Source organism: Tachyglossus aculeatus, chromosome 24, assembly GCF_015852505.1.
Source record: "Tachyglossus aculeatus isolate mTacAcu1 chromosome 24, mTacAcu1.pri, whole genome shotgun sequence".
In the NCBI taxonomy this organism is placed as follows: Eukaryota; Metazoa; Chordata; class Mammalia; order Monotremata; family Tachyglossidae; genus Tachyglossus; species Tachyglossus aculeatus.
In genome coordinates this window covers 10,914,463-10,938,991 of record NC_052089.1, presented here as the reverse complement: position 1 = coordinate 10,938,991, position 24,529 = coordinate 10,914,463, and the positions used below count along the sequence as shown (strand labels likewise).

General features: G+C 44.7%; 1 protein-coding gene across 1 annotated transcript in view; it reads right to left on the bottom strand.

Annotated features, from left to right (window-relative positions):
* Window positions 1-24,529, bottom strand: part of SENP7 (SUMO specific peptidase 7) — a 64,771-nt gene that overhangs the window by 34,619 nt on the left and 5,623 nt on the right. The window contains exons 4-11 of the mRNA XM_038766150.1: window positions 24,228-24,279; window positions 22,143-22,241; window positions 19,381-19,478; window positions 12,986-13,186; window positions 7,665-7,862; window positions 6,244-6,362; window positions 2,966-3,111; window positions 479-836 (exon numbers count right to left, since the gene is read on the bottom strand). Of these exons, the coding sequence (XP_038622078.1) occupies window positions 479-836; window positions 2,966-3,111; window positions 6,244-6,362; window positions 7,665-7,862; window positions 12,986-13,186; window positions 19,381-19,478; window positions 22,143-22,241; window positions 24,228-24,279 (1,271 nt within the window). The remainder of the gene's footprint in view (window positions 1-478; window positions 837-2,965; window positions 3,112-6,243; window positions 6,363-7,664; window positions 7,863-12,985; window positions 13,187-19,380; window positions 19,479-22,142; window positions 22,242-24,227; window positions 24,280-24,529) is intronic.

Here is a 24,529-nt window from a genome sequence, read left to right as displayed (position 1 = left end):
AAAAGACGGTGTGACGGTCCTAAATTAGAAACTGAGTCCTTAGGGAGCACGCGTTCTACTTCGAAGCCAGGAACAGCCCGTAATACTAATAATGGTATTCGTTAAGTGCTCTGTGCCACGTGCTGTTCTAAGCGCTGGCGTGCAGGGATAAACAAGGGATAGGGTGCCGTAAACAATTCTGCTACCTTTCTTTCCTTTGCACATATTTATTACTTTATTTATTTATTTATTTATTTTACTTGTACATATCTATTCTATTTACTTTATTTTGTTAGTATGTTTGGTTTTGTTCTCCGTCTCCCCCTTCTAGACTGGGAGCCCACTGTTGGGTAGGGACTGTCTCTATATGTTGCCGACTTGGACTTCCCAAGCGCTTAGTCCGGTGCTCTGCACACAGTAAGTGCTCAGTAAATACGATTGATTGATTTCCTTTAAAAACTGGCGCGTAACGAAGCGGCCGAACCGCTCCAGCACTTACTCGGTTCTACGGAGACTAGCAATTGTTTCCCTTCACCGGGCCGGGCATGCAGCTTTCGTAGACAGAGTCCTCCCTTGGTCTTCAGTTGGCCGGCGGTCCCCAGGGGCCGAGGGACCCCCTCACTGTCACTGGGGACCCAGCTCCGTTTCTGAAACGGACTTGTGGCAAAGCAGTCGTAGTAACTCTTCCGGGCGCTGTTCAAAGCCAACTCCAGGCTCTCCAGGGAGGATGGTTGTGTGAAGTCAGCCTCCGCGGGCTGCGGGGTATATTCTGGGAGAAGCGCGGGCTCGGGACGGAGGACGTCTGCACCGGGATCGCTGCACCCGGGACTTGGGGCTGCGTCGCTTTCTTGCTTTTTCTACTCAACAAGAAAAAGTGCGCAGTGTATTACCGAGATTGAGCTTTACTTTCATCAGCGATCTGGATCAAGGATACGCATTTAACCATAAATGCGTGGTGGGATGGGAATGTGTCAGCTTACTGTTGTATTGTACTCTCTCAAATGCTTAAGACGGTGCTCGGCACACAGTAAGCACTCAAGAATGCATGAATGACTAATTGTGGTTGTGGCTGATATTTTGCTTTCCAAAACCTTCCAAAATTGCGAGGAGGCAAAGCTGGGTCTCATCGATTGAAAACTCAAGCTAGCATCTAGAAGAAAAATAATCGTGTCACTTGGGAAATAATCAGAACAAGGAAGGGACTGTGAAAATCTTTGCCAATTTAAAAACTGTATTCGTGACCCTTCAGCCAGCAAACACGGTAGATAATCAACGGCCAGTTATTTAAAAATTAATATTCAATCAATCAATCGTATTTATTGAGCGCTTACTCTGTGCAGAGCACTGTACTAAGCGCTTGGGAAGTACAAGTTGGCAACATAATATTGTGACAAAATATCCCTGAATTATTTCACCCAGCTGCTAAAATGTATGTTATTCCTGAATTCCTGCTTCAGTGGTCTTCAAATCCTTTAATCATTCATTCAATCGTATTTATTGAGCACTTACTGTGTGCAGAGCACTGTACTAAGCGCTTGGGAAGTACAAGTTAAATATGCCCACACATTAAGACTGCTCCTATCGCCCAGATTTCTTCCAGCTTCATTTTACAGCAGCAGGAAACCAGCTCTCATAACCCTTACAATCGAGGCTCTGATAATAATAATGGTATTTATTAAGCGTTTACTACATGTCAAGCACTGTTGTAAGCGCTGGGGTACAAACGAGATACAAGATCAGGTCGAGCAGTAAATCTTTCCTCGTATCCCTTACAATCTAGGCTCTGGTAATAAGAACAGTAATGGTATTTATTCAGCGCTTACTACATGTCAGGCACCGTTCGAAGGGCCTGGGTACAAACGAGATACAAGATCAGGTCGAGCAGTAAATCTTTCCTCATATCCCTTACAATCTAGGCTCTGGTAATAAGAACAGTAATGGTATTTATTCAGCGCTTACTACATGTCAGGCACCGTTCGAAGGGCCGGGGTACATACTCGATACAAGATAATCAGGTCGGCCGCAGTCGCTGTCTCAATCGGAGGGAGGAGGATTTAACTCCCATTTTACAGATGAGGAAACCGAGGCCCACAGAAGTGAGTTGCTCAGGTTCCCCCGGCAGACAAGTGGCGGAGCCAGGATTAGAACCCAGGTCCTCTGACTCTTAGGCCTGGGCTATTTCCACTAGGCCATATAACTCTTCGAGTCTTCAAAAGGTCAGTCAAATGGACTCTGCTCTGAAAGGTTAAAGAGAGGATCGCCTTGCATCCGAATAGCTTAAGAGCTCCCATTAAGGAAACTCTATTTGGAAATATCTATGAGCAGCCCAGATCGCTGCAATAAATCGTTATCTCTCTGGATTCTGACATTTCTCCGCTCCTTTACGGGAGGGTGATTAAGGTGGGAAGGACCAGGCGTTGGAAATTTGGCCAGATCAATCAGTCACTCAATGGACCGTATTTAGTGCGTAGATTTACCGTAGACTCTTCAGATCTGGAAAAAAGCAACCGATTAACAGTTTCGGGATACCAGCGTTTTAGCGCAGATTTCTACATAGTACAACCTCCGAGGCTTTGAGCCAGGTGGGAAAATAAAATAGGGAAAATCATTTCTCAAATACTCTGTAATAGGAAGAAAGGTCATTTTCCTGTTGATGCTGGAAGTCTCACTTGACTGTATACTGAATCAGGGAAAATATAGATTTGAAAATAATCACCACACTTCCAAAGTGGAAAATGTAGAGAAAGCCAGACGGAGAAGCCCACCGCAGGGCATTTAAATATAGCCATCTGGCAAACATGGTGCATTCTGAGGCAAATGGGAAACCAACCAAATGAGAAAAACAGACAGAAGACAGTGCTTCAAGGTATTTCTTTTTCTGAAGTCTTTAAAATTTACTGGCCATAACCTAAAGATTCTATTACTGCAGAAATGATCAGGGTAAGATTCTTTAATAAATACACCTCCCTGAAAACCCTAAACTTACAGTCTCTACTACTGATTTCTCCAGAGTAGCAGCATTGACATGAGCCAGAAAATGGCTGCTAGGCATCATCGTCTTCTCCAATGTCACAGACAAGGCTGCTTCATCTTGATTCTCGCTCCTCTTCTGTGGTTCATAATCTGTAACACCTTCAAAAACAAAAGAAGCACAGATATGGTTTAAGGTCAGTCTCCGATTAGCGGCTTCTGTGCACTGTACAAATTCACTCGTGAGGGTTGTTATGGCAGTCGGAATTTTTATGTTTTCCTTCCATTAAAGAAAAACTAGAATGGTTTGGGGGTGACGTACCAAAGGAAATGAATGCATAACTGAAAAAAAAAGTCACCCTGAGGAAAAACTACTAGACAACTGAAATCTTGATATTATGATATTATTATGATATTAAATCCATCAGGTCCGACCTCCCCAAAGTCTCTTCCCCCCTTTCTCCAACCCCCCGGCTCTCAACACTCTCTGCTACTCTCCCATCCTTCCCAGCGGTATCCTCAGAGGAACTCTCCTCCCTCCTCTCAAATGCTACTCCGGCCACCTGTGCTTCTGACCCCATTCCCTCTCATCTTATGAAATCTCTCGCTCCATCCCTTCTCCCCTCCTTAACTTCCATCTTCAACCGCTCACTCTCCACTGGTTCCTTCCCCTCTGCCTTCAAACATGCCCATGTCTCTCCCATCCTAAAAAAACCCTCTCTTGTCCCCACCTCACCTTCTAGTTATCGCCCCATCTCCCTCCTACCATTCCTTTCCAAACTCCTTGAACGAGTTGTCTACACGCGCTGCCTAGAATTCCTCAACAACAACTCTCTCCTCGACCCCCTCCAGTCTGGCTTCCGTCCCCTTCATTCCACGGAAACTGCGCTCTCAAAGGTCACCAATGACCTCCTGCTTGCCAAATCCAACGGCTCATACTCTGTCCTAATCCTCCTCGACCTCTCAGCTGCCTTTGACACTGTGGACCACCCCCTTCTCCTCAACACGTTATCTGACCTTGGCTTCACAGACTCCGTCCTCTCCTGGTTCTCCTCTTATCTCTCCGGTCGTTCTTTCTCAGTCTCTTTTGCAGGCTCCTCCTCCCCCTCCCATCCTCTTACTGTGGGGGTTCCCCAAGGTTCAGTGCTTGGTCCCCTTCTGTTCTCAATCTACACTCACTCCCTTGGTGACCTCATTCGCTCCCACGGCTTCAACTATCATCTCTACGCTGATGACACCCAGATCTCCATCTCTGCCCCTGCTCTCTCCCCCTCCCTCCAGGCTCGCATCTCCTCCTGCCTTCAGGACATCTCCATCTGGATGTCCGCCCGCCACCTAAAGCTCAACATGTCGAAGACTGAGCTCCTTGTCTTCCCTCCCAGACCTTGTCCTCTCCCTGACTTTCCCATCTCTGTTGACGGCACTACCATCCTTCCCGTCTCACAAGCCCGCAACCGTGGTGTCATCCTCGACTCCGCTCTCTCATTCACCCCTCACATCCAAGCCGTCACCAAAACCTGCCGGTCTCAGCTCCGCAACATTGCCAAGATCCGCCCTTTCCTCTCCATCCAAACCGCTACCCTGCTCATTCAAGCTCTCATCCTATCCCGTCTGGACTACTGCATCAGCCTTCTCTCTGATCTCCCATCCTCGTGTCTCTCTCCACTTCAATCCATACTTCATGCTGCTGCCCGGATTATCTTTGTCCAGAAACTCTCTGGACATATTACTCCCCTCCTCAAAAACCTCCAATGGCTACCGATCAATCTGCGCATCAGGCAGAAACTCCTCCCCCTGGGCTTCAAGGCTGTCCATCACCTCGCCCCCTCCTACCTCACCTCCCTTCTCTCCTTCTCCAGCCCAGCCCGCACCCTCCGCTCCTCCACCACTAATCTCCTCACGGTACCTCGCTCTCGCCTGTCCCGCCATCGACCCCCGGCCCACGTCATCCCCCGGGCCTGGAATGCCCTCCCTCTGCCCATCCGCCAAGCTAGCTCTCTTCCTCCCTTCAAGGCCCTGCTGAGAGCTCACCTCCTCCAGGAGGCCTTCCCAGACTGAGCCCCTTCTTTCCTCTCCCCCCTCGTCCCCCTCTCCATCCCCCCCGTCTTACCTCCTTCCCTTCCCCACAGCACCTGTATATATGTATATATGGTTGTACATATTTATTACTCTATTTATTTATTTATTTATTTTACTTGTACATTTCTATCCTACTTATTTTATTTTGTTGGTATGTTTGATTCTGTTCTCTGTCTCCCCCTTTTAGACTGTGAGCCCACTGTTGGGTAGGGACTGTCTCTATGTGATGCCAATTTGTACTTCCCAAGCGCTTAGTACAGTGCTGTGCACATAGTAAGCGCTCAATAAATACGATTGATTGATTGATTGATTGATTGATGAGGCATTCCAAAAGAGGCAAAAATTTGATTTAAAGATCATCTGGAATGGGAACTAGGGTGCTAAGTTTCCACATGAGCCCTCTCCATTCCTCTGAGTGCAGCGGGTAAGAGACTTGACATCCCTTCTTTTTCCCTCCTCTTACTCCCCCTCTGTAGAAATCATTTTTGCCTGTCCCCTCGAGGGCAGAAAATGGGTGTTTTGCTTCTTGGTGCTTTGCATCCTCGTTGCCCAGCGGTAGGTAATACAGGCAAGGCCGCTTTTCTTCCAGCTTGTCGCCGACTCTTCAAAATTAGAGAGGCCCAGGCCGCTTGGAGATTAGTCCCCGGCTAAGCGTCGAGCACTGACGGAGAAATACTCCAGCACATTTCTAGAGATCTTTGACTACGCAATGGCAACCACCTATTCTGGATGGTTTAGGCGATTCACCGGCCTGGATCAAAAAATCTCCTGGAGAGTCTCTGCCGCTGCCGCTCTCGATTCAGAAAGGTTTGGTGTCAGTGAGTCGGCAGAGAGGCCGTCTTCCCTACTCAATCTAACACGGCCGAGTTGAAAATAGTCATGTATTCATGGACTGGAACATAGGACATTATGTTAATATCACCTGGGCCAGAGCAGCTCTCTAGAACATAAACTACAAGAATATTCAAATCCAAGCTTTCTACAAGATGACTTCCTACTACCGACCACAATCCTTCCAAATACAAGATGAAAGAAAAGCCATCCGTTTAAAACAGGAAAATCTGCCCATAAAGTATCCTGCCTTTGGTCAGCATTCAGTGAGAAAGGGCAATAATCAAAGATTCAAATTCCAAACAGCATTCAGCAGTTGAGAGAAATCAATAAGTACGATTGAATGAATGAATGAAATCTGTGCTGAATTTGGGAATCACAAACCTTTAGGCTGAAGATCACACTCCTGTACAAGGCAAATATCATCGTTTGCACTTTTTTCTTTCGGAAGTTCAGCTGGCTCTGCCAGACCGTCACTTGGTATATTCTGGCACTGAGCTCTCCTATAAAACAGAATTACAGACACTTTTACTCTAGCCTGGGTGAATTCTGAAATTAAAAGTGGCATGGCTAACACAGCATGGGAAGAATCCAACTATTTCCCCCAACAGACCGCTTCATGGTACGGATGGGCTTTTGGCCTAAGTAAAATGGAGAACCTGGAAGTTGTGATCCGGGTTTCTAAACTCAGCTTCTCCACCAACTCCCACGTTTCCTTATCTATTTCTATTCTGCAGAGGTTTTATAAGGATATGAGAGTTAAATAGGTAAGCACTTTACCTCAGAGTGCATTGACCTGCTTTATCGAATACAGCTGGGCTTCCATTTGCAGAGTTCGCCACACACTACACAGAGCGCAACCCTCCTAAACCTTGCCTTATAATAATCATCATTATTATACTATTATTATAAGTGTTATTTGTTAAGCACTTACCATACGCCAAGCACTGAACCAAGTGACGGGCTAGATACGAGATAATTAGGTCCCACATGGGGCTCACAGTCCAAATAAGAGGGAAAACGGGTACTGAATCCCCATTTTTGCAGATGAGGGAACTGAGACCCAGAGAAGTGAAATGAGTTGCCCAGGGTCACACCGGAGGTAAGTGGCGGAGCCGGGATTAGAATAATTATTAGAATAATTATACTACTAATAACAATAACGGTATTTGTTAAGCACTATTCTAAGCACTGGGGAGGTTACAAGGTGATCAGGTTGTCCCACGGGGGGCTCACAGTTTTAATCCCCATTTTCCAGATGCGGGAACTGAAACCCAGAGAAGTGAAGTGACTTGCCCAAAGTCACACAGCTGAGAAGTGGCAGAGCCGGGATTTGAACCCAGGACCTCTGACTCCAAAGCCCGGGCTCTTTCCGCTGAGCCACGATGTGCAAAGCACTGTTCTATGCACTGGGGAGGTTACCAGGTGATCAGGTCGTCCCACATGGGGGGCTCACGGTCTTCATCCCCATTTTACAGATGAGGGAACTTGAGGCACAGAGAAGTGAAGTGACTCAACCAAAGTCACGCAGCTGACAACTGGCAGTCGGAATTCGAACCCAGGACCTCTGACTCCAAAGCCCGTGCTCTTTCCACTGAGCCACCAGGCTTCTCATTTGATGTCAGCGTTAAGTAAATTCAAAGGAATGTATTGCTTAGTGACCGGGAACCCAAATAAGACAATTTTCGAACAAATTCTCTAACAAAACTCTAGAGAGCATTTTTGCTTGCTCTTCAGAGCTCGCTAGGAAGCATCTGTATCATTTCCAGGATGATTATGCTGATCAAAAGTATCATTAAACATACCTTTTGGACACAAAAGGACTCTGATGAGGAGAACTTTGTTTCTGACAAGTTTCTAAGCTGTCAACAGGCGATGAGGGAAGTTGATCTGATTGCAAGTTGGTAGTATCAGCTAAATTAGGGTCAGCAATTGGTACGGCCTTTATGCATTTTCTTCCTACCTCCGTTCTCAGGATATTCATCAAAACAATTCTGGGTTGCCTGTCACACACACACACAACACAAGTACAGTACTGAAGTCTTCATACACTTTTTGGTTAAATTCGTGTACCTTAAAAAATCTGATTCTCGTACCCTGTCATCTCAACTCAGGCTGGTACTGGACGGTCTTAAAAAACTGAATTGACGATTATCAAAACCTTAGTGTAAATGCAGTATTAACTTCAGTGGGTGGCGGATTATTTCTCAGAATCGACAATACAGTTGCCAATTTGGAGATTAAATAAACATGTTAATTTAGAATCACAGGAGGCTAGGATTTGCCAACCCCATACTTTGTCATCAAGGGCAGTGGTGAATTCAGCTGGGTTGGGAAGGGAGAGGCGAGAGAGAGGGGTAAAAGAGGCGAGAGAAGAGAAAGCTGGTTGTGGGCAGGGAATGTGTCTGTTTATTATTTTGCACTCTCCCAAGTGCTTAGTACACTGTAAGTGCTCAATAAATATGACTGACTGAATGAATGAGCGAGGAGAAAGAGAAGGGGGAGAGAGGTGAGAAGAAAAAGAGAGAGAAATTGTGGGCAGGGAATGTGTCTGTTTATTATTTTGCACTCTCCCAAGTGCTTAGTACACTGTAAGTGCTCAATAAATATGAGTGATTGAATGAATGACTGAGGAGAAAGAGAAGGGGGAGAGAGGTGAGAAGAGAAAGAGAGAGAAATTATGGGCAAGGAATCTATCTGTTTATTATGCTGTACTCTCCCAAGGGCTTAGTATATGCTTTGCACACAGTAACTGTTCAATAAATACAACTGACTGAATGAGAGAGAAGAAAAAGAGAGATGGGGGTGAGAGAGAGGGGAAAGACAGAGGAGAGGAGAAACAGAGGAGCGAGAGAGGAGAAAGGGAGAGGAGAGGAAAGATAGAAAGAGATATGGATGAAGCCTCTTCTTGTAAATTCCCCCCATATACTATAGCTGGGGCAGCTGATCTGCGGGAAAAATTGCACGAAGCAATTTCCTCAAAACAAACCAAGAAAAACCTCAGAAGCCGGGATCACCCTCTCCAAATTCACCGCTGCCGCCTGGGTCATCCATTTCCAGGCAATTGAGTGTCAAGGATCCTTCACTTTAAGAACTGATTAGGCATTTGGGGACAATCAAGTTCTGAAATGGGGTTTTAGCTTCTTACTTCCCTGGCAGTCTAGAAAAGGCCAGGATTCACTTTCTGAAAACGAATGTTTATGGCTTGAATTTGATTTCAAAACTGGTTAAAACAACAGCCATGAAAAATTGATGCTATGGGGATTTTTTAAAAACTAAAGTCTTATGTGTTTTCTAATATTGTGTGAAAATGGACAAATCGGGGTTAAACTGGTGCATGCAGCTAGTATACTTTCAGGCAAGAAAAGATTTCTTTAAATACTCTATAGATATAATAAAACAGCAAAGCACAAAAGGCTATCACAGTTATAATATTACTCAGAATTCTGATCGACACACCTTAAAGCTAATGGAAAGTAAAAAATAAGCTCGTTATGGGCACGGAACGTGTCTGCTAATTCTGTTGTACTGGACTCTCCCAAGCAATTTAGTACAGTGTGCCGCACATAGTAAGCGCTCAATAAATACCACCGATTGACATCGGAACTCAGCATACCCGAGCATGGGTTAGTGACAAAATGTATTTGCAGGAAAATGCAAGGATTCAAGAAATGAATCAGACTCCGAAGAAGGCCGGGCCGGCGGCGGTATCCAGAAGCTGGGAAAGGAAACATTTGGGAACAATTTGCGAAACAGGAGAAATAAAACAAACGCGGTAAGTTCACGATATACGTTACCCCAGCACCGCCTACTGTAGACGTTCAGGAACACCAAAGAAAATTGTGACTGAAAGGAGCTATCTTGCAGAGATGTCGGAAAATCCTCAAGCTGCCCTCTCTGGCACGGTCACGACGAAAGGGTTACACCTTTCGAGACTTCGGTTCCGTGAAAAGGAAAAGCTCTGAATTCTACGTATGATACAGACAAGCAGCATGGCCTAGTGGCTACAGCACGAGCCGGGGAATCAGGAGGACTTGGATTCTAATCCCGGCTCCACTACTTGTCTGCTTTGGGATCTTGGACAGGACGTTTCACTTCTGTGTCACGGTTCCCTCATCTGTAAAATGGGGATTCAGTCTGTGAGCGCCACGTGGGACAGGGACCGTTTGGCTTATATCTAAGATATACCTATAATACGCATCATATATATGTAATAATATGATATTATTATAATATATAGTATAGCTATAGCATATCTATATATGATCTATGTAACTATATAGCTTTATAACTATAACATATAATTATATAATACGCAATAATATATAATTATGATGTAACAAATATAATTGATTGATATATTAATAATGGCATAATTGATGATATATTATTTATATATTGGTGTGATGTGATGGTAATATTAATAATTAGCTGATTATAATGAATAATACATTGATAATAAATTAATATTAATGTGATGATATATTAGCTATTATAATGTGATATATTGTAATGTATAATGGTTATATGATTATATGTGATTGTATTATAATTATATATAATTATATATATTAGATATCTATATGTGTCTATTTAGATATAGATATGTAGATAGATATATAGATATCTTATATCTAAGCTAGCTCTCTTCCTCCCTTCAAAGCCCTACTGAGAGCTCACCTCCTCCAAGAGGCCTTCCCAGACTGAGCCCCCTTTTTCCTCTCCTCCTCCCCATTCATTCATTCAGTAGTATTTATTGAGCGCTTACTGTGTGCAGAGGACTGTACTAAGCACTTGGGAAGTACAAGTTGGCAACATATGGAGATGGTCCCTCCCCATCCCTCCCCGCCCTACCTCCTTCCCTTCCCCACAGCACCTGTAGATATGTTTGTACAGATTTATTACCCTATTTATTTTACTTGTCTATATTTACTATTCTATTTATTTCGTTAATGATGTGCATTTAGCTTTAATTCTATTCGTTCTGATGACACCCGTCCACATGCTTTGTTTTGTTGTCCGTCTCCCCCGTCTAGACTGTGAGCCCGCTGCTGGGTGGGGACCGTCTCTAGATGTTGCCGACTTGGACTTCCCAAGCGCTTAGTACAGTGCTCTGCACACAGTAAGCGCTCAATAAATACGATTGAATGAATGAATGAATATCCATGCTGGTGGTTAGAACAGTGCCTGGCACATATACCATGCAACACTTTCAAAAACACAGATCTCTCGAGATAATCATTCTTCCCTTTTGTCTTGCGATCTTAGAATGGGAACGCGAAAGAATTGTCAACTCCTTCCTAAACTGGGAGCCCTCCTGTATATATGTATATATGTTTGTACGTATTTATTACTCTATTTATTTATTTATTTTACTTGTACATATCTATTCTATTTATTTTATTTTGTTAATATGTTTTGTTTTGTTCTCTGTCTCCCCCTTCTAGACTGTGAGCCCACTGTTGGGTAGGGACCGTCTCTAGATGATGCCAACTTGGACTTCCCAAGCGCTTAGTACAGTGCTCTGCACCCGGTAAGCGCTCAATAAATACGATTGATTGACTGATGTAGGACAGAGACTGTGACCAACCTATCTTGTATTTAGTCCAGCACATAGTGTTGGCACACAGTAAACACTTGACAAGTACAATAATAATAATAACAATAATAGCAATAAAATCAGTCCCCTTGATCTCTGCAGAGAAAGAGAAAGTTGAAAGTTTCATTCACTTAACTAAAATGAAGAAACTAAATCCTTTCCCTCACCCTAGATGTGGACTATTTGGAAAAAAAAAAGAGAGAGGGAGCTGTATTGTTCTCCAGTTTCCAAGGCCTCAAAAAATAATATTCTTTGGGTGAAAAAACCTTGATTGACTGCTCCACAAAACTTCCTCCTGCTTGTCAGGGAAAAATCAAAGATGATGATCACAGTGAAATTACCAAGCAAAGCGGGAAAGCAGAGAACGAGTAAGACAAGCATTTGGACAAAGAAAAACGGAGAATCCGCACTCCAACAGGCAAAACGGAAAAGCTAAACACGAGCCATATGATCAGAGAGCAGGGCATAATATTTTGTCTCAATCGGTACCAAATCAAGTTAACATTTGCTGAGTCCCAGCCATAACCCAATAAGACTCCAAGGGTATGGAAGTTGTACTAATAGTATTTATTAAGCGCTTTCGGGGTGCAGAGCACTGTACTAATCTCCGGGAGAGAAAACCCAGGTGAGATTTAGACATGGCCCCATAGCTCTTGGAGAGCTCACAATCTAACTTAAGAAGAAAATGATATCCTTGGAGAAAGAATGTACAGCCAGTTAATGATATTACAGCAGGTGTAAAGCTTAATAGTAAATTCACTTTTATCTGCTTGCTGCTTTTCTCGGACTGAGTGAAAGAAATTCCGCTTTAGGACCTTGTCGGATAGTTCTTTCGGGGTTTCAGCCTGGTCACGGGACTAGGATCGGTCTGACACTCTAGGCCAATTGTGTGAATTCCAGTTCTCAGGGGTCACCCGGGAAAGGAATTTCATGCTTCCGAACTCTAATTTTCCTTCTGGGTTTGAAGGGGTTCAGAGGAACTAGTCCCTGAATTTTGCTTCTTTTCTCTTACTGCTCAGAATTTGGTGATTCTAGACGGTGAGCCCGCTGTTGGGTAGGGACCGTCTCTATACGTCGCCAACTTGTACTTCCCAAGCGCTTAGTCCAGTGCTCTGCACACAGTAAGCGCTCAATAAATACAACTGAATGAATGAATGGTGGCAACCAACACAGATGGTTTTGAATCATTAAAAGAAAAAGACAGAAAAACTGATATGAGTCCGTTATTTTTTCCCCCATTTAGAGCGGCAAGTCCCCATGGGCGGCCTGCAGGTAAAAGTTCATTGCATTTTCTCTTACAATACCACATAAATCCAAGTTATCGAAGAAAATAACTGAAGATGTTTAAAGGCCTGATTCATGCAACCATTTTCTGAGTGAAACGCCGATGAACGAGAGAATCCGAAAAACAGGTACCATCTACAAGGTTTCTGAGGAGAAACGGTTTCGAGCGGCCTTACTTCACGGAATGCAAGTCTATTATTTCGGAAACGGGAAGTTGAACAAAAGCAATACCGAACAACGTACCTTTCGGATAAATAAAGGTTTTGGTGAAGAGGATTTAATGTGCGATCTCTCTCTACGCGGTCGACAGATGACGAAAGCGGGAGCTCTGACTGCAACTCGTCAGCATCAGACAAATTGGCGTCGGCTCTAGGGAGCGTCTTTAGGTACTGTCGGCCTAATTCCGTCCTCAAGACATTCCTCAATATAACTTTGGGTTGCCTCCTGGGTACGTAACAGATAAATGATCAATACAGGACGGGGGTTGCCACGGCGTGAATTCAAATCAGAGCGGGATGGGTCTGCGGGATTATGAAATTCGGTTCACCCCGCGTTTAATGGACTACTCTGATCTCCTACAACGCCAGGGTGAGGCGGTCCGTTTGGCCGGCGGAAACTCCGGGGCCCGCGGTCGCCGGCTCTTCCCTCACGGCCGAGGAAGGGAGGGAATACAGGGCGATTCCGGGCGGCGGGAAGCCCGGACCCACGTGGGCCGGAGCAGGGAGAGCCCCCGGACTAAGACGTGCGGGAAGACGGTAGGACGTGGGATGGGAATGGATGGGGGAAGTTGTGAGGGCAGAGGGGAAGACGCAGCCTAATCGTGGGTTCAAATCCCGGCTCCGCCAACTGTCAGCTGTGTGACTTTGGGCAAGTCACTTCACTTCTCTGGGCCTCAGTCACCTCATCTGGAAAATGGGGATTAAGACTGGGAGCCCCCTGTGGGACAACCTGATCACCTTGTTACCTCCCCAGCGCTTAGAACAGTGCTTTGCACATAGTAAGCGCTTAATAAGTGCCACTATTATTATTATTATTTATTAGAACAGTGCTTTGCACATAGTAAGCGCTTAACAAATGCCATTATTATTATTATTATTATGAGGTGGGGTCATGGGGAGACCGACACTCGTTTTCAAAGGCATTCTGTTCGTTTTTCTCCGCTCGCTTTCGTTTTAGCCGCTTGGCCTATTTTACGGGGTGGCTCAGTGGAAAGAGCCCGGGCTTCAGAGTCAGAGGTCATGGGTTCAAATCCCAGCTCTGCCAATTGTCAGCTGTGTGGCTCTGGGTAAGTCACTTCACTTCTCCGCGCCTCAGTTACCTCATCTGTAAAATGGGGATTAATACTGTGATCCCCACGTGAGACTACCTGGTAACCTCCCCAGCGCTTAAAACAGTGCTTTGCACATAGTAAGCGCTTAATAAATGCCATCATTACTAGTATTATTATTCTCTGTGCCTCAGTTCCCTCATCATCAGCAAACTGGGGATGAAGACTGTGAGCGCCACGTGGGACCACCTGATCACCTTGTAACCAACCCAGCGCTTAGAACAGTGCTTTGCACATAGTAAGCGCTTAATAAATGCCATCATTATTAGTATTATTATTCTCTGTGCCTCAGTTCCCTCCTCATCGGTAAAACGGGGATGAAGACTGTGAGCCCCACGTGGGACCACCTGATCACCTTGTAACCTCCCCAGCACTTAGAACAGTGCTTTGCACGTAGTAAGCACTTAATAAATGCCATCATTATTAGTATTCTTATTCTCTGTGCCTCAGTTCCCTCATCATCGGTAAAACGGGGATGAAGACTGTGAGCCCCCCGTGGGACCACCTGATCACCTTGTAACCAACCCAGCGCTTAGAACAGTGCTTTGCACATAGTAAGCGCTTAATAAATGCTATTATTATTAGTATTACAAGCCGTCTCGGGGGGTGGGTGAAGAAGACCGCAGCACGGTGAACCGACAAGCCGTCTCTCACGTTTATCTGAGTGTCAGGTTCGAACAACTGAGGAAGTCTAAAGGCCATCAAAGCTCTCTTCCACTCAGAGGTGGGGAGAGGAGGCAGTGAGAGAGACACAGGAAAATACAGCCCCCGCCGAGGGCAGGCCAAAGGCTTCCCCTCTCGCACCGAAAAATCTCCCCGTCAGGCGAAAAATCCCCCCACGCTCCGCTGCCCTCACCTCCCCCTGAGCCAAAAGTGGGGGGAAGCAAGAGTCACTGAAACATCTCCTCCCACAAAACCTGGGCCTCCAAAATTATCTATCTGAAATCACCGTCACGCGGCTCCGCCTTCGGGCAACAACAACAAAAAATAGATGTATTTGGATTGGGGGTGAAGGTGGCACTTCAGAGCTACGGCCTAAACTCACGTGCCACGGCTCCAGTACCACTGTGATCAAGATCAAACATCCTCTGTTAACTGAAAAACCCTCAATTAAAAATGAAACTCCTCAATTAAATGACACTACACCATAGTTTGGGGACAGAAGCCAGATTCTTGACCCTCTGCTCTATCCGCTTATGGAGTACCCAATTTTGGAATTTCGGACAGTTTGAAGGGAGAGTTCCGGAATAGGGGCATGTCAAAGGATGACAGAATAGGACAGACAGGCAGCAGATTCCCAGATTAAACCAAGCCTGAAGCAAAGACTGAACTTCATTCAAACGACAAAGAGCTGAGAAGGTGTCACTACTCGTCTGTTCACTCCTGGACACTCCTTGTACATATCTATTCTATTTATTTTATTTTGCTAATATGTTTGGTTTTGTTCTCTGTCTCCCCCTTCTAGACTGTGAGCCCGTTGTTGGGTACGGACTGTCTCTATATGTTGCCAACTTGTACTTCCCAAGTGCTTAGTACAGTGCTCTGCATACAGTAAGCACTCAATAAATGATTGATTGATTGATTGATTGATTGGAAGGAGATGTTTTCAGAATGAAATTTCCATGTCAACAGCACCTCTGGATTTTAAAAAGCGAGAATTGTATCGTCTTGGCTGATTATTTCACTTCTTTGTTACTTATGACCCTAGAGGCGTTCACTCGTGTACAACGTTTATCAAACGCCTCAGGGAAAAACCAACTTCTCTTTTGGCATCTGACTACTAACCTTGAAGGATCTGCAAACACACTAGTTCGCATAACCCATTGGATTTATGTTACACTACCTCATAACGCACTTAGAAGATTCAAAGAGGGCTAATGGGAAAAGAGAACTCTATGCCTTTTTTCTGAGCAAAGTGAAGTCCGAAATAGTCACTGAAACGTTTGCATCATTACAGAGCTTTGGTTTAGCTCTAAAGCTTGAATTTTATTTATTTTCACACTTGAAACAACCTGGTAAATCATATTGGCGAACGTCTAACATATTCATCTGGGTCGGGATGAACGGAGCTTTGGTTTAGCTCTAAAGCTTGAATTTGATTTCATTTTCACACTTGAAACAACCTGGTAAATCATATTGGCGAACGTCTAACATATTCATCTGGGTCGGGATGAACGGAGCTTTGGTTTAGCTCTAAAGCTTGAATTTTATTTCATTTTCAAATTTGAAACAACCTGGTAAATCTTATTAGCGAATGTCTAACACATTCATCTGGGTTGGGATGAACGGAGCTTTGGTTTAGCTCTAAAGCTTGAATTTGATTCCATTTTCAAATTTGAAACAACCTGGTAAATCACACTGGCGAACGTCTAACATATTCATCTGGGTTGGGATGAACGGAGCTTTGGTTTAGCTCTAAAGCTTGAATTTGATTCCATTTTCAAATTTGAAACAACCTGGTAAATCACACTGGCGAACGTCTAACATATTCATCTGGGTCGGGATGAACGGAGCTTTGGTTTAGCTCTAAAGCTTGAATTTGATTTCATTTTCAAACTTGAAACAACCTGGTAAATCACACTGGCGAACGCCTAACATATTCATCTGGGTTGGGATGAACAGAGCTTTGGTTTAGCTCTAAAGCTTGAATTTGATTTTATTTTCAAACTTGAAACAACCCGATAAATCATACTGGCGAACGTCTAACATATTCATCTGGGTCAGGATGAACAGAGCTTTGGTTTAGCTCTAAAGCTTGAATTTTATTTCATTTTCAAACTTGAAACAACCTGGTAAATCTTATTAGCGAACATCTAACATATTAATCTGGGTCGGGATGAACAGAGCTTTGGTTTAGCTCTAAAGCTTGAATTTGATTTCATTTTCAAACTTGAAACAACCTGGTAAATCATACTGGTGAACGTCTAACATATTCACCTGAGTCGGGATGAACGGAGCTTTGGTTTAGCTCTAAAGCTTGAATTTTATTTCATTTTCACACTCGAAACAACCTGGTAAATCATACTGGCGAACGTCTAACATATTCATCTGGGTCGGGACGAACGGAGCTTTGGTTTAGCTCTAAAGCTTGAATTTGATTTCATTTTCAAACTTGAAACAGCCTGGTAAATCATACTGGCGAACGTCTAACATATTCATCCGGGTCGGGATGAATGGAGCTTTGGTTTAGCTCTAAAGCTTGAATTTTATTTCATTTTCACACTCGAAACAACCTGGTAAATCATACTGGCGAACGTCTAACATATCATCTGGGTCGGGATGAGTCCGATTTTTACTGATAGTCGGAAAGTCCCAAAGGGCAGTCAATGAAGAGATACGGGACAAGCTTGCCATCAACTTGAAAGTGTTTTGCTCCATGCTCTCTCTCGCTCCCTCAATTCCATCATCGGCATCCCACTCTACTACTCGATATACCAAAACGAGGTAAAAAGAAACAGGGAAGCAGCACGGCCTAGTGGATAGAGCCCGGGCCGGGGCGTCAGAAGGACCTGGGTTCTAATCCCACCTCCACCACCTGTCTTCCGGGTGAGCTTGGACAACTCGCTTCACTTCCCTGCGCCTCGATTCCTTCATCTGTAAAATGGGGACTAAGACGGTGAGTCCCATATGGGACACGGACTGTGGCCAATCTGATTAGCTTCTATCTACCTCAGCCCGTGAAACGGCGCTTGGCACACAGCAAATGCTTTGTGGAAAGAGCCCGGGCTTTGGAGCCAGAGGTCATGGGTTCAAATCCCGGCGCTGCCAGTTGTCAGCTGTGTGACTTTGGGCAGGTCACTTCGCTTCTCTGGGCCTCATCGGTAAAATGGGGATTAAGACTGTGAGCCCCCCGTGGGACAACCTGATCACCTTGGAACCTCCCCAGCACTTAGAACAGTGCTTTGCACACAGTAAGCGCTTATTCATTCATTCCCTCGTATTTATTGAGCGATTACTGTGTGCAGAGCACTGGACTGAGCGCTTGAGAAGTACAATTCGGCAGCAGATAAACACAGTCCCCACCCGACAATGGGCTCACGGTCTAGAAGCGGGGAGACAGACAACAAAACAAGTAGACAGGCGCCAATACCATCACAATCGATAGGATTATAGCTCTCTACACAATACATAGAATTATAGATATACAACTCACTTTGCAGATGAGGGAACTGAGGCCCAGAGGGGCAAAGTGACTCACCCAAGGTCACCCAGCAGACAAGTGGCGGAGGTGGGATTAATAATTATAATAATAATAATAACAGCATTTGTTAAGCGCTTACTATGTGCCCAGCACTGTTCCAAGCGCTGGTGAGGATACAAGGCAATCAGGTTGTCCCACGTGGGGCTCAGTCTTCATCCCCATTTTACTGATGAGGTCACTGAGGCACAGACAAGTATCAGCGTGGCTCAAAGGAAAGAGCACGGGCTTACTAAATGACATCATTATTATTATTAAACACCCCAAAAAAAGATTCACCGTTATTACCCTTGCACACTTCATTTGCTTTTCAGATAGAAATTTATCTTGCACTACCATCCGACCTTTCCAAACTGCCAGACCCAAGCTCTTGGTACTTTAATAGCGAATCTACCAGCACGTCAATGATTATTTTACTGAGCACCAAGACCTTATTCCTGTTTCTTACTAAATAGTAATAATAATTATGGTATTTGTGAAGCACTGGGGTAAATACAATACCCCAATTCTGATACACTGTGCACGCCCGAGCACTCAGTACAGCACTCTGCAGCCAGTAAGCACCAATAAATATGATCGATTGATTATACGCAGATCAGACACAGTCTCTGTCCCATAGAGACTCACAGTCTAAAGTCTAAGGGAAAGTCTTAGTCTCACAGTCTAAGGGAAAGAGAGGATAGGTATTTAATCCCCATTTCACAGATGAGGCAACTAAGGCAAAAAAAGAAATGACTTGCCCAACATCACACAGCAGGCGGGAGGAGTGAGGATTTGAATCCAGGTCCTCCGACTCCCGGGATCTTTCCTCTGAGCCACGCTGCCGGTATTCTAAATTCTGAAAATTACTGCCCCCTCTTACCCGACCTCGAAAGGAGTTTCGAACCTAAAAGGTGACCCGGATTTCAAGATGCCACCCCAAAACACACAAAGTGTTAAGAAAGTTCCACATGTCTAGAAAAAACACACAAAATAAACCTATGCCTACGCATCTCACCTGTCTGGTGGTCTTTCGGGAGAGAAATAAAGTGCTAAGAAACTTCCACATGGCTAGTAAAAAAAAAACACAAAAAAACCCAAAACTGCTTGATGTGAAACACCTGCGAATCTCACCTGTCTGGTGATCTTTCAGAAGGGAAGACACACCCAGAGAAATCCCTTTTCCTTCTCCAGGGTGTGGAGGGGTTCTTATTTCTTACCTCCTTTTGCCACTGGAACGACAGAAATAGAAGGAGAAACTGAGAGAAAGGAACAGACCCGGGCTTGGCTCCTGATGCAACGATGTGAAGGCTCGTTCCGTTTTCGACCCGGCGATCACGGGAAGGACAGAAACCAGGGCTCCGAGAAGGGAAGAAAACGTCCGGCGGGGGAGAAAAATGGGCAAGTTCGTCGGGGGGGGGGATTTATTTTGGGTTAAAAAGTAGTCGGCGATGTTTGCGGGCTTTAAAACAAGCGAAGCGGAGCGCGGGATTGAAATGAACCAAGCTAGAGCCGTGTTAGGGATGAGATTTGTACACGTCGAGGCTGTCCGTCTCCTGGGGAAGCGATGAAGGCTTGGGACACGTCCAGAAAGCGAGGTCAATCAATCAATCAATCAATCGTATTTATTGAGCGCTTACTGTGTGCGGAGCAGTGTGCTAAGCGCTTGGGAAGGACAAGTTGGCAACATATAGAGATAGTCCCTACCCAACAGCGGGCTCACAGTCTAAAAGGGGGAGACAGAGAACAAAACCAAACATACTAACAAAATAAAATAAATAGGATAGATATGTACAAGTAAAATAGAGTAATAAATATGTACAAACATATATACATGTGTATATATATATATACATATATACAGGTCCAGGGTGCCAAGGCTCCCCTAAAAGACGGCGCTCCGCCGTCCTCATCATTATTGTGGCATCTGGTAAGTGCTTACGCTGTACTAAGTGTGGAGATACAAGTTAATCGATCAGCGGTCGTTAATAATGATAATAATAATAACAATAATGGCATTTATTAAGCGCTTACTATGTGCAAAGCACTGTTCTAAGCGCTGACGTTAGTGACGGCTTCCAACCGTACTGACGGCTTGGGGGAGTAGGACAGAGTAGACGGACGCGTTCTCTGCCCACGGAGGGCAAGTTGGAAGATACCGGCCGTGCCCCACACAAGGCTCACGTGTCTAAGTGAGAGGGAGAACTGGTGATAATAATAATGATGAAGGCATTTATTAAGCGCTTACTATGTGCAAAGCACTGCTCTAAGCGCTGGGGAGGTTACCAGGTGATCAGGTGGTCCCTCGGGGGGCTCACAGTCTTCATCCCCATTTTACGGATCAGGTGACCGAGGCCCATAGAAGTGACTTGCCCAAAGTCACACAGCTAAGTGGCGGAGCCGGGATTTGAACCCATGACCGTGCTCTTTCCACTGAGCCATGCTGCTTCACTTAATAATAGTGGTATTTGTCAAGCGCTTACTACATCCCCATTTTACAGATGAGGAAACCAACAACTGAAGTGACTTAATCAATCAATCAATCAATCGTATTTATTGAGCGCTTACTATGTGCAGAGCACTGTACTAAGCGCTTGGCAAGTACAAATTGGCATCACATAGAGACAGTCCCTACCCAACAGTGGGCTCACAGTCTAAAAGGGGGAGACAGAGAACAGAACCAAACATACCAACAAAATAAAATAAGTAGGATAGAAATGTACAAGTAAAATAAATAAATAAATAGATAAATAGAGTAATAAATATGTACAACCATATATACATATATACAGGTGCTGTGGGGAAGGGAAGGAGGTAAGACGGGAGGATGGAGAGGGGGACGAGGGGGAGAGGAAAGAAGGGGCTCAGTCTGGGAAGGCACAGAGCACTTAAGTAGGTGTCTTTTAGACTGTGAGCCCACTGTTGGGTAGGGGCTGTCTCTATATGTTGCCAACTTGTACTTCCCAAGTGCTTAGTACAGTGCTCGGCACACAGTAAGCGCTCAATAAATACGATTGATTGATTGATTGATCCAGAAAAGAGACTTCCTGACGTCGCCTCGGGGCCGGACAAAATGAGGAAAGGGATTCAAACTTTGTCGGAAAGCAGGCAGTGCCGTTCGGGGGGATGAAGGGGTGTCCCGCGGGGGCGAGGGGAGACGAGAAAGTCACCGGTTACGCTCCTGGCACCTGGAGGAGGAATTGGGGGGTCCAAAGTGGGGTGATAACCCGGTCTACGGCTTTGGGTGATCTCAGAGAGCCCTCCCCTATTCCACACACATAGCACGCTAAACGCAGATCACCGGGAGTGGTGATTTAATAATCATAATCATAATAATGGCATTTATTAAGTGCTTACTACGTGCAAAGCACTGTTCTAAGCGCTGGGGAGGTTACAAGGTGATCAGGTTGTCCCTCGTGGGGCTCGCGGTCTTAATCCCCATTTTACAGATGAGGTAACTGAGGCACAGAGAAGTGACTTGCCCAAGGTCACGCAGCTGACAATTGGCAGAGCCGGGATTTGAACCCATGCCCTCTGACTCCAGAGCCCGGGCTCTTTTTCTACTGAGCCACGCTGCTTCTCATTAGCATTTAATATGATCACGCAATCTCTAATAGAATAGAAGATAAAGTATCATATTATAGTTATACAGAATTATAAAGCAGCAATTTCAGTTCGAGAAGGAACCGGGAGAAGCTCTAGACTGGGAGCTCGCTGTGGGCGGGCATTGTCTCATCGTCACCGTGCTTTCCCAAGCGCTTAGTCCCGTGCCCTGCGCACAGTAAGCGTTCAATAAATAACGATCGCATGAATGGACTGAACTGAAGTGCTCCTGGCCTTAGACACTTTGAAAAGACCCACCCCGCCAGCCTGAAGGGAAAGAAATTTTCATTTACCCCCTGAAAAACGTGGTCCCAGCTTCTTAGCCTTGTCAGAGGAGACTGGGGCTGGACATCCTTGGACTCCCCATGGGGTTTTTTCTTTGGGATCCGGTACTGGAAATAAAGAAAGAAAGAAAAAGACAACCGTTTTAAGAGTCTGCGCGGGAATTAAGATAAGTCCGAACCGACCCGCCTTGCTTCGGCACACTAGCTGAACGCAAAAATATTCTCCAGGGCCACGCGGCCTGTTTGGCAGGGCGTGCGAATTAATGCACTGAGGACTGGAGGTGGTTTCGAACTTGACAATTGTATTTATTGAGCGCTTACGGTGTGCACAGCACGGTACTAAGTGCTTGGGAAGTACAAATCGACAACAGATAGGCTGTCCCTACCCAACAAGGGGCTCACAGTCTAGAAGGGGGACACAGACAACGAAACCAAACATGTAGACAGGTGGCAAAACCGTCAATTTGACTTCCCTCATCTCATTTGAACGTGGGAAGAAACAGCCCTCCGCCTGGCCCAGAAATCGTCCAGCAGAAGGGGCGGATCTCTATTTATTTATTTGATTTGCATATATTTATTTTATTTTGTTAATATGTTTTGTTTTGTTCTCTGCCTCCCCCTTCTAGACCGTGAGCCCACTGTTGGGTAGGGACCGTCTCTATATGTTGCCAAACTGTACGTCCCAAGCGCTTAGTACAGTGCTCTGCACACAGTATGCGCTCAATAAATATGATTGAATGAATGAATGAATGAATGGAAACTTTTGCAAGAAAGAAATCTTGTACATGTAAGAGATGTGGCATTCTAGACTGTAAATCACTCCATTTTTGTGTTGCTAAGAAGTAAAAAAACTTTCATAAAAACCTGTTAATAGGAAATAAAAAGTCTTGTACTTATAAGAGATGTGGCATTCTAGACTGTAAATCATTCCATTTTTGTGTTGCTAATAATGACAGGTAAAAAAAAACACTTTCATAAAAACCTATGTTTTAATAGGAAATAAAAAATCTTGTACATATAAGAGATGCGGCATTCTAGACTGTAAATCATTCCATTTTTGTGTTGCTAATAATAAGTTAAAAAACACTTTCATTAAAAACCTTTGTTTTAATAGGAAATAAGAAATCCTGTACATATAAGAGATGCGGCATTCTAGACTGTAAATCACTCCACTTTTGTGTTGCTAATAAGTAAAAAAAAAAAAAAAAAACTTTCATAAAAACCTTTGTTTTAATAGGAAATAAAAAATCTTGTACATATAAGATGTGGCATTCTACACTGTAAATCATTCCATTTTTGTGTTGCTAATAATGACAGGTTAAAAAAAAACCATTTTCATAAAAACCTATGTTTTAATAGGAAATGAGAAATCTTGTACATATAAGAGATGTGGCATTCTAGACTGTAAATCATTCCATTTTTGTGTTGCTAATAATGACAAGTAAAAGAAAAACTTTCCTAAAAACCTACGTTTTAATAGGAAATAAGAAATCTTGCCCATATAAGAGATGTGGCCTTCTAGACCGTGAGCCTGTTGTTGGGTAGGGACTGTCTCTCGATGTTGCCAACTTGGACTTCCCAAGCGCTTAGTCCACCATCATCATCATCATCAATCGTATTTATTGAGCACTTACTATGTGCAGAGCACTGTACTAAGCGCTTGGGAAGTACAAATTGGCAACAAATAGCGACGGTCCCTACCGAACAGTGGGCTCACAGTCTAAAAGGGGGAGACAGAGAACAAAACAAACATACTAACAAAATAAAATAAATAGGATAGATATGTACAAGCAAAGTAAATAAATAGAGTAATAAATATGTACAAACATATATACATATATACAGGTGCTGTGGGGAAGGGAAGGAGGTAGGATGGGGGGGATGGAGAGGGGGATGAGGGGGAGAGGAAGGAAGGGGCTCAGTCTGGGAAGGCCTCCTGGAGGAGGTGAAAGGCCTGCACACAGTAAGCGCTCAGTAAATACGACTGAACGAATGGGGCCCAACGCTTTAAGATTCGGGGGGCCGTTCAAGCACCAGCCCCCGGCCTTGGGAGGACCCCGCGGGGATGCAACGCGTGAAAAGCCGTAGTCGTACCTCGCGTGAACTGGAAGACAGAGGCTTTCTCCTCTTCCCTTCCATCGCGGCCCTTGTGAAAAGCAAAACAAAAATCATCACTTCCAAAACTTTAAACGAGATGAGCGATCAGTAATCAATTATCCCCCGCGAGCCGCCCTTCCGAAGAACTGCACCTCACCGTTTTCTTTCCTCTTTCCCACTAAAGGAGGAGTCCCACGCTTTCCAGCTCTTTCCCCGCTGACGGCCGATTGGGTCCGAGATGATAGCTCGATCGGCAATGATAATAATAACGATGGCGTTTATTGAGCGCTTACTATGTG